The sequence below is a fragment of the Bidens hawaiensis genome, unplaced genomic scaffold (genome assembly GCF_021521415.1).
Source record: "Bidens hawaiensis isolate Kalapana, Puna unplaced genomic scaffold, B.hawaiensis_p1.1 tig00066431_1, whole genome shotgun sequence".
Taxonomy (NCBI): Eukaryota; Viridiplantae; Streptophyta; class Magnoliopsida; order Asterales; family Asteraceae; genus Bidens; species Bidens hawaiensis.
In genome coordinates this window covers 37549-47688 of record NW_027501825.1, presented here as the reverse complement: position 1 = coordinate 47688, position 10140 = coordinate 37549, and the positions used below count along the sequence as shown (strand labels likewise).

The 10140-nt window shown below is 33.1% G+C and overlaps 1 protein-coding gene across 1 annotated transcript; it reads right to left on the bottom strand.

Moving 5' to 3' along the window:
- Positions 1-1206: 1206 nt before the first annotated feature.
- Positions 1207-2756, bottom strand: LOC143604754 (protein FAR1-RELATED SEQUENCE 5-like). Its single transcript, XM_077081140.1, has 8 exons — positions 2659-2756; positions 2423-2530; positions 2090-2300; positions 1952-2040; positions 1786-1849; positions 1632-1695; positions 1426-1523; positions 1207-1350 (listed from the first exon to the last, which is right to left on the bottom strand). The coding sequence occupies exons 1-8, from the start codon at positions 2754-2756 to the stop codon at positions 1207-1209; spliced, it is 876 nt and encodes a 291-aa protein (XP_076937255.1).
- Between the last annotated feature and the right edge of the window lie 7384 nt (positions 2757-10140).

The following is a 10140-nucleotide window of genomic DNA, read 5'->3' as shown; positions in this document are numbered from 1 at the left end:
TCTAACATAGTACTCATCCAAAACCTAGGGTAGTATAAAATATTTAGCTACTCATGAAAATATACAAAACAAAAATAATATAAAGATGTACGGTTTATCGTAAAAGAAAAAATAAATAAAGTTGAGCTACTAGCATGCCTGGTAGCTTAAATTAATTTGGCAGTAGCCTGCCTGCTTGCTTTCTTTTTTCTCTTTTTCTTCTTCTTGTCCGTGAGTCTTTCTTTTCTTTTTTTTTTTCCTTTTTTCGATTACGGCCGCCCACTAATGTCTTTCTTATCTTTCGGCCGCCCACGAATGTCTTTCTTATCTTTTTCTAACTTGGAGCTTTTTTTTATTATTACCCACCGTAGGGGTTTTTTTTATAGGTTTTGGTTTCTTTGTTATTTTAATTATAATAATAGGGATTTAGTGGTTTCCAAAATTAACGAAACTTAAGTCATTATCCAGCCCACGATCTGGGTCCATGAAGTCTTTGAAGCCCATAATTAATTCATTCTTTTATATCTTTTGATGTCCGGCTCCAAATCTTCATATCTATGATAAAAATAAATTAAGACCAACATAAAATAATATTCAATAATTTCAACATTGGTGTGGTTAAAAGTTACGTTCGTCGGTCTCAAATTTAGTATAATGTATGTTTTAGCTCGTTGTCTCTTATAACCCATAAAATGTATACATGAACCAATTTGGAAATTATTTTATAAAGCATCTCAAAAGTGTAGGAAATATTTATATAAATTATGCATATTTTAAACCATATCATGATGGTTACCGGAGCCATGATCAGGTTCATGGCAGATTCTACATGTTTTTTGGGGCTTATCCAACTGACTTTGACTTGTAGCTTGCTCATATAAAGACCTAAAGCGAATTGGAATCCCATATCCTTCAGTTTTTACACCAATTGGAGCACGAATATTGATTTGATCTGGTTGGGTGACAGCAGTTAGTTCAACAATCCTATCTCGCCAGCTCAGTCTAGGGGCATCAAAAGTAACCTCATCTATAATGGATTTGCACCGATTAATGTAGTCACTGTAAAGCTGTAGCTTTTCCATTTCAGTAACCAGTTTGTTTATAATATAATCATGAGCGATTTTTATGTCTCAAACAACGTTCCCGATAAACATCGCTACTTTTGTCTATGCTAGGCTCATCAAATCCAATAGACTGCATAGGGCTGTTAGAGACAACATCTTTTGCCTACCTATGATTAATATACGTCTTAGGAAATACCCTGATGTCTCCCATGTGGAGCACCTTAAACATGTGACGAAATAGTAAAGCAAATTGCTCGAACCTTTTACAGCTACAATACACAATGACGTCTTCCTTACGAATCTTAACCTATCATATAGATTAATGTATATTTGTCTAAAAATCAAATACGTAAACACACTAAATAAATGGAAGATGATATACCTCGTGAAAGGAAGCAGGTAGTTGTAGGAATTCCTGAATATTGAACCTACGAAAATCCCCGATAGGTAGGTAACTCATAGAAGTGCAGTTCTGAAGACCTGCTTGTATTTCCAGTTGGACATAAAAAAATTAAAACTGGTTCTTGTATAGATCGCAGTAGCTTGTTTCTCAAGTGCAAAGTTATCCATATTTTAGCACTTATGTACCTACAATCATGATCGTTCTTCCGATGTTCATGTCTCTGATGATCCAATGTAGTCTCAAAATGTGCTAGAAATTCAACCAAAGTGCAACGTGGTTACAAAACTTGCCAGAAAAAATGATTCTTACTCTCTGAGCTGGTTGACGTACGCATTAGACCTGACATGGTTTCTTTATGATAGTATCCAGGAATCCATTATTTTCTAATGTGGAATATATCTTTCTGCCAATCATGATCGTTTAACAGGAAATTATTCATGATTGAAGCCCACTCTTTTTTAAAAAGTTCGGGTGTTATTGAGTCCGTCCACACATATCACATAACCTAGTCTTAAGATCTGCAGTGTTGCAAAGGTTAGATCCCACCTGTGGGAATACAATGTTACAATGGTAAACAAATAGATAACCAAAATTCTAAAAAACAAACAAAAAAGGGGTTAACCAAAACAGAATTTTGTTATACCTTCACGGATAGCTTATCCGTAATGTGCCACATGCACAGCCTGTGCCTAGAATTAGGAAAAACGCCTTCAATAGCACATTTCATGGCCGGATCTTGATCAGTTACAACAACTGATGGTTCATAAATAAGAGCCTTCTTAAAACACTTAAGCAACCATATGTAAGATTCAACGGTTTTCGAACCAAGCAAAGCTGCACCAAGGGTAACATTCCTTTTATGGTTGTGGGTTCCAGTAAATGAAACAAAAACCAAGTTATACGTGTAAAAAAACAATTAATCAGTATATAAAACACTATAAACGAATACAAAAGTTAAGTGTTCGTATTGTATTACTTGTTATAGCGATATGTTGCATAAAATGACACAACATCACCAAAGACATAGAAATTCACCTTGGCACGCTCGTCTGCCCAAAATAAACCCTTTAACGCTCTGTCTATGCTAGTAAAATTATCACATGATAAATAGAACAAAAATCTTTCTTCGCCATAAGGCGTTGAACAACCATCTCAGCATCGTAGTCTCCGATATATAAGTTAATATTTCTTTCTTAGTTTTTGCAATCTTACTCTGTTGCACCAACTTTATTGAAACCACCATACAGGATCCTCATTATGTTAAAAGCTTTAACCGGACCGATGTTAATATTAGCAAGATCATCTAACATCTTTTTGTGTGTAAATGTAAGCTCCCGAGCAGAAGTCAAGAAATGGATATTATCTTCATCAACAAATGGATGAGTGTGTGCTTCACCAAAATATTTGACCTTATACTGGCCTTTTTCAGTTAGAACTAGCCTTATTTGTGAATCACAATTGTTCTTTGAGAAGGTTTCCTACACTATTTTTTTCCTTTGATGTAACATCTCGGATTTTTTCGTCTTTGTATTCGTTTATGTTTAACCATATTCAGAATTTTATTCGGATCTTTCGATATCATTAAAACACTCATTTAATTAGTAAATATTGGTGGTGAATTCATTTTATATTAATATGTCCTCTAAACATGTCAAACAACCTTTAAAGTCGCTTAAAACGGCTAAAAATTGCATTTGTGGAAGTATAAAGACTAATTTTGCCAAATCTTTCCTATTTTCAACTAAATTAACAAAACTTAAGCTCCAAGATATGTCAATTATTGTTGTAAAACATCCCAATTCATTTTCTTGTTATCCAAGACGAATTTTGTTAGTTATTATACCTGATTTTCTCATTCATAGTTTATTTCGTTTTCTAATCGAGTTGATTACTTCATAAATTCATTATAACTCTCAGTGCTTAATCAAAATATTTTCATAAACCCTAAAATACTCTGAAACTCAGACTTCATTCTCTATAATCCATGAAATTCCTTCCTTCATTGTCAATTTCTTCAAGATTGATCAAGTTCTTCAAGCTTTGGTTGACTTTCAAGTTTCAAGACCCGTTGACCTCGAATTTCTCTTAGTTGTACTCATTGTTTGGGTAAGTCATCTTCTGTGTTTTGGTAGGTTTTTATTCCCTTAAAAAAATCCCTCAATCAATTTATGGGATTGAGGGAGTCTCGGTGGTCAATTTGATCCCGGCCTGTTTTAGGGCTAATAGTCAAAATATTTGACTATTCGATTTATCTATCTTCTGGTCAAAATTAGCTTTTGTGCAAGTAGACTTTTATGTTTTTTTTTAAATTTTGAGTGTACTGGTCAGAACCATATTCCCGACTTGAAGTTCGGATTCTAAACAACACCAACTCGTTTGAATCTTTAAAATCTCATAACTTGAGTTTTACACATCCGTTTGATCTGATTCCAGCGGCCATGTTGTCATTTTTAATTATAGTTTAATATCTCAAAGATCTAGGTCAGTTCGTGTTGGATCAGTCAGCTAGTTAAAGGCCCAGGATTCATTTATTATACATATTTTATTGTTTTGCTCACCAATTATTAAGGTGAGTAATCACTCCCCAATTTTACTGATTTCAACAAATTTTTGGGGACTTTATGCCTACCATATTACGTTAAACATATTATTATCTCAATTCATTTATTTCATTTAAACTAGAAAATCATGAGTTGTTGTGTTGAACGATTAAATGTTACTTGCTTATTTGCTTTCTCGTTTATTTTGTCGCATTTGGAGAGGTCCATCATAATCACATTAAAGTATGATCATACGCCTTCTAAGTAGCCAAAGCCCGATTCCCAAGGCAATAGTCAACCGACACCATTATTTGTACTTCTTTCATTTTAGTTGAAAAAGCCCAATTCGCAAGGCAATGGCCAAACGACATCAATTACTTGCTCATGATTTAATCATTGATACTAAAATATTGGTTTGCTTAATTTTATTTATATTATATTGGGATTGAGGGAGTCTCGGTGGTTAATTTGAGATTGAGGGAGTCTCGGTGGTCAATTTGATCCCGGCCTGTTTTAGGGCTAATAGTCAATATATTTGACTATTCGATTTATCTATCTTCTGGTCAAAATTAGCTTTTGTGCAAGTAGACTTTTATGTTTTTTTTTTAAAATTTTGAGTGTACTGGTCAGAACCCGATTCCCGACTTGAAGTTCGGATTCTAAACAACACCAACTCGTTTGAATCTTTAAAATCTCATAACCAGAGTTTTACACATCCGTTTGATCTGATTCCAGCGGCCATGTTGTCATTTTTAATTATAGTTTAATATCTCAAAGATCTAGGTCAGTTCGTGTTGGATCAGTCAGCTAGTTAAAGGCCCAGGATTCATTTATTATACATATTTTATTGTTTTGCTCACCAATTATTAAGGTGAGTAATCACTCCCCAATTTTACTGATTTCAACAAATTTTTGGGGACTTTATGCCTACCATATTACGTTAAACATATTATTATCTCAATTCATTTATTTCATTTAAACTAGAAAATCATGAGTTGTTGTGTTGAACGATTAAATGTTACTTGCTTATTTGCTTTCTCGTTTATTTTTTCGCATTTGGAGAGGTTCATCATAATCACATTAAAGTATGATCATACGCCTTCTAAGTAGCCAAAGCTCGATTCCCAAGGCAATAGTCAACCGACACCATTATTTGTATTTCTTTCATTTTAGTTGAAAAAGCCCAATTCGCAAGGCAATGGCCAAACGACATCAATTACTTGCTCATGATTTAATCATTGATACTAAAATATTGGTTTGCTTAATTTTATTTATATTATATTATTACTTCAAAATCTGGTGATTACTTACTCAGCATGTGTTGTTGACAAACATATCTATTATGTACGCATAATGCAGGTTGTCTTATGGGTTGAAGTGAAGGTTGAAGATCACACAGAATAGGCTCTGGGATATTTAATAAAAGAAAGAAAAGATGTTTTTGTGCAATTTGTTTGGTTTTAGTTGTAATTGTTTGAGATGATGTGTACTTGTTTAAATTCAATAAAATAATTAGATACTGTCACTAATATTGTTATGTTAGTGCATTGTGAGTTGGAACCAACAGTTCGTGCCCCGGTGTATTCTGCCGTAGGTTGGGGTGTGACAGATTGGTATCAGAGCCGAAAGCTATAAGATAGGGCGTTAGACATTGCATAGTAGCATGCTTAGGACCCTATACGTGCTTATGGGTGGCCTTATATACTTATTTAAATGGTTTACAACTTATTTAATATTAATTTATTTTATTATTTAATCATGTACACGCACATACGAATTCCGAAGCAACACCTCACTCTCAAAATATTTTCCCTCTTAAATTTTTATAAAAACCCTATATTTTTGTTGTTCTTTCATTTATGGGTAATTCCTTAAGAATTCCCTTATTTTGTTTTTACTCTTTAACTTTAAAGCAAGGGAGTATGACAAATTCTCGTAGTAACTGGAAGAGGGAGAGAACTGTGAGTCAGGCCTTGGCAAAACGATTCCAAGAATCACAGGGATGATGATATTCCTTTCTTGGAGGATAACCCGACCACAGTACTCGATCTTATATTCCAAAGCGGAACAAATGTCATAGGACTGGAACTTTAAGTGGTCAACGCAACCAATGTGACGGTTACCTTTCTTAAATTATCAAACCGAATTCACGGTGAATTCGTGGTTAAATTCGGAAATTCTAAATTATATAATTATTATTATTTTTAAATGTTTAGTTGGGGATCCATGGATAGTCCAACTATTCATTTTCTCAACCCGTTTTGGTTATGATATTTTGTTGGAGCATTACCATCTGTGGTGGTTCACGAGATTCTCCAACTACCAATATTTGATTTTGTTAATTCGTTATTTAGTTGGATCTGTTAAAATGCCATGGAGAGCTCATGGGTTGTCCAACTCAATTGTTTTGATAATTTGTTGGGCTATTTAAAATGCCATGGAACGCTCATGGGATGCCAAAGTCACAAATTGATGTTATGCTATTTTAATTGGCCAATTCAATGTCATGGAACGCTCATGGGAGGCTCAATTCACAAATTTTATGTTGCATTATTTAGTTGGGACAATAACATGCCATGGAAGGCTCATGGAAAGCCCAACTCATCGATGAAAATTCGTTTGTTCATTTATTTACTTGATTTTATTTAATCAAAATTTCAAGATTTTATTTAGTCACTTAATTTAATCAAAATGTTTTAATTCCCATGATCCAACATATGCCTTCAATTATAAAGACACAGTTATCACAAGTTTTAAACAGTTATCATTTTGCTATACTATTTAAATGGTTTTCTCTCATTCATTTTGTTTTATATTTCAAACTATCAAACATGTTTCATTATTTACCCTCAACTTTAGTTATTAACATTTAAGTACTTTATGTTTCTGTTAATCTCGTATTACTTCTCTGTTTCACAACCTATCTTCCATCTTATAAGTCTTTATTGTTGAAATTGAATTATTGGAATTTTAACATAATTGAATTTTCCATCATTAAAATTTATTTTCCTCTATTAAATTAAATCTTCCATTTCTTAATTTAATTTTTATTATTAAATTGAATTTTTCCTTCTTAATTGAATTTTCATGGTAATCTATGGATATAATCACTCATTTTATTTATTGACATTTTCACTATTCTTGTGGAAAACCTACAGTGGTTCGTGAAAATAGGAAGATTACTCGTAATTCGTCGATACTCCAATGACCCACCGTTTATTATATATAATTTTGAAGAGTTATTTGGAATAGGATTATCTCGGTGATTCGAGAATATCCGCTTCCCAATTTAATGTCTTAATAATTTGTTCGAATACGTAAATTTTCGCATTTCCATTAATGTTTCAATTACTATTTACCATTTATTTTAACCTTGTTGAATTTATCTCATTTCAAATTCATAGTTGTAATGCTCAATTTCATATCAATTTTTCTTTAAATTTCATAAGTTCTTCGTCTAACCAAACTCGAATGACAAAATCTTCGTTTAACCTTGTTCAAATATGTACTCTTGATCTTAAGAATTTCATTTCTAATGTTTGCAATATTTAAAGGTTTCACATATCACTACTCATTTTAATATTTGCTGTTAATAAAACTATTAATTAAATCGTTCACTTAATTTTTGTTGTGATATTATTCGTACGTTTATAAAAATCATGTTTGTTATTTTCTTTTATTTATTAAGTTTACGAAAATTTGTTGGTTATCTTATATTCATACCCTTGTTCATCACAATCAATCTTGTCGAAATCTCATTCAAAAAAATTTATCCCCACTTCAAGGGTTTATTTTTCTTTCAATTTTATGATGTTTTAAAATTTCACTATTTTCATTAATCAATCCCGAAAGTTCATCTTGCTGTCTTATTTGAAATATTTCATACATTTATTTGAAAAATTTCATACATTTAAGATCAATTAAAACTTTTATTTTCTCACAAAATTATGTCTTTAAAATGTTTTTGTAACTCACATAATGTGATGAATTATGTGGAACATCCGACTATACAAGTAATTATGGTCCAGAACATAATTATCTAAGTCCTCATATGGAAATCATAGTACGTACAATTGTGTGTCATAATCTAGAACGAAAAGTGGTTTTGGGTAACGACACAAATGTTAAGATGATAAGGATATGACGGATATGCCGCTGGACCATCCTATATATAAGTGCCTTTATCGGATTTTCAATTGGAGTGTTGCTACAACTGCTCAAAGCTCCAAGTTATGTTAAATTTGAAGTTTTATTAATAAAGGTAATTCCTTGGAATTTAGTTATTTTCTATTTTTTCAAACACTACCTTTTTCTTTGATTTCCATAATTCCGGGATGAAATTTCCAAAAGTAGGGAAGACTGTAAAATCTCGGACTTTTTCGTATTTGTATTCGTTTGTGGTTAACCCGATTCAGGATTTTTTTCGGATCTTTTGTTATGTAACATCCTAGAAAATCCCATAACTAATTTGGACTAAAAATGTCAACTTTGAAAGTTGAATGATTAAAAGTATTCTTATAACAAGTAAAGAGAAAGAAAAGAGATAAGAAAAACAAAGCATCTTATGTTAAGGAAGTAGAAAATTCCATGCCATATGGAAAGATGGAAGAAAATGGAAGCATTCTACATGGGTATAAATAAGGAAGATAACTTCATCCCACAAGGAAACAAGAAAAGAAATGGAAGCTCTTTGTAAGGAAGAAAGTTTTCATAACAATGTTTTAATGTGGCTAATCACTCTCCATAGTCCTAGCAGAGGGTGCGAAGCACCCGACGCCCATAGCGCTCGAACTCGGACGATGGGTGTAATGTGGCATTTTGATGGCGCACTTTGCACTTCGCACGCTCGCATCGCCGCGAGCCGCATAAGGGCCACTTTAGTAGTTTTGGAAAATGAAAGTATGACCAAGAAGTGATAAGTTATCAAAGACAAGGGACTAAATATAAATATCTGATTCCAAGAACCCATCGCGCTACGCAATGGTTTGTTATGACTCACCACACACGTGTCACAATGGAGAGACACGTGGCAGACGCTAGGGCTGAGTCATCATAACATGTGTCATTCCCTGACATCGCGCTACGCGATGCCCAAGCAGAAGGGACCATCGCGCTACGCGATGGATCCCAAAATCAGCTATAAAAGGGGAGGGGTACGACACTTCCCATCTCACACCAAACACCATCACTTTCACACACTTAGCCTCGTTTTGCGTGCCAACTTTGTAGTACGTGTCAAGCCTCAAGGTTCCGACGGTTTAAGCCTCAGATGAGCAATAGAGAGTAGAAGTGCTGTCCGTACAAGATTAGGTATATAAACTCCAAATACCCATGTAAGCTAGGGTTCTGCCTAAATATTATTTTATTATTATATTAGATGGCTTAGACCATAGTCTACCCAAACCTTGTTCACATTTAAGCATTAATATAACTTTTCATAAATAAAATTTATAGTCAAATTAATGTTTCTTCATGCTTAAGAAACATAAGTATTCACATACAAACGATACTGTCAAAATAATATTTCTTTATGATTAAGAAATATAACATTCACAACTTATAGCTGAAATATTGTTTCTTCACAATTAAGAGACATTACATGCAAAAGATATAGTTAAAAATTTATGTTTCTTTGTGATTAAGAGAAGTAAGATTTTACACATAAAGATTATAGTCATTCAATGTTTCTTCTTGAAGAATAAACCTATCAATAGATGTTTCTTCATTAAGAATAAACTCAACACGTAATTGTTAGACAAACAGAAAGATCACAAATATAAATATTTTATTCAAACAATGACCAATCAAGGTTTAAAGCTATCAAAACCAGACTAAAGGTCTATAGCTGGATCAAGAGATGATCCGGGTATTTATATAAACCTTTATTATGATAGGTCAATCATCATTCATTCATAAAGGTTTTCAAATGAGATCACCAGATCATTCAAATGTAACGTCCGTTAATTTCAGTTAAAAGAAGTAAAGCCTGTAAAGTATGTACATTTCACGGGATTTATCCGGCATTCCTCGGAGACCCTCTCGTCATTCCGGTACGTTAAAATTAATTTACTTTTCATACAACTTGCAACATCTTTCAACCTTAAGGGACTAGAATGTAATAATGTCTCCACAACTTGAGCGCAAACACCACCGC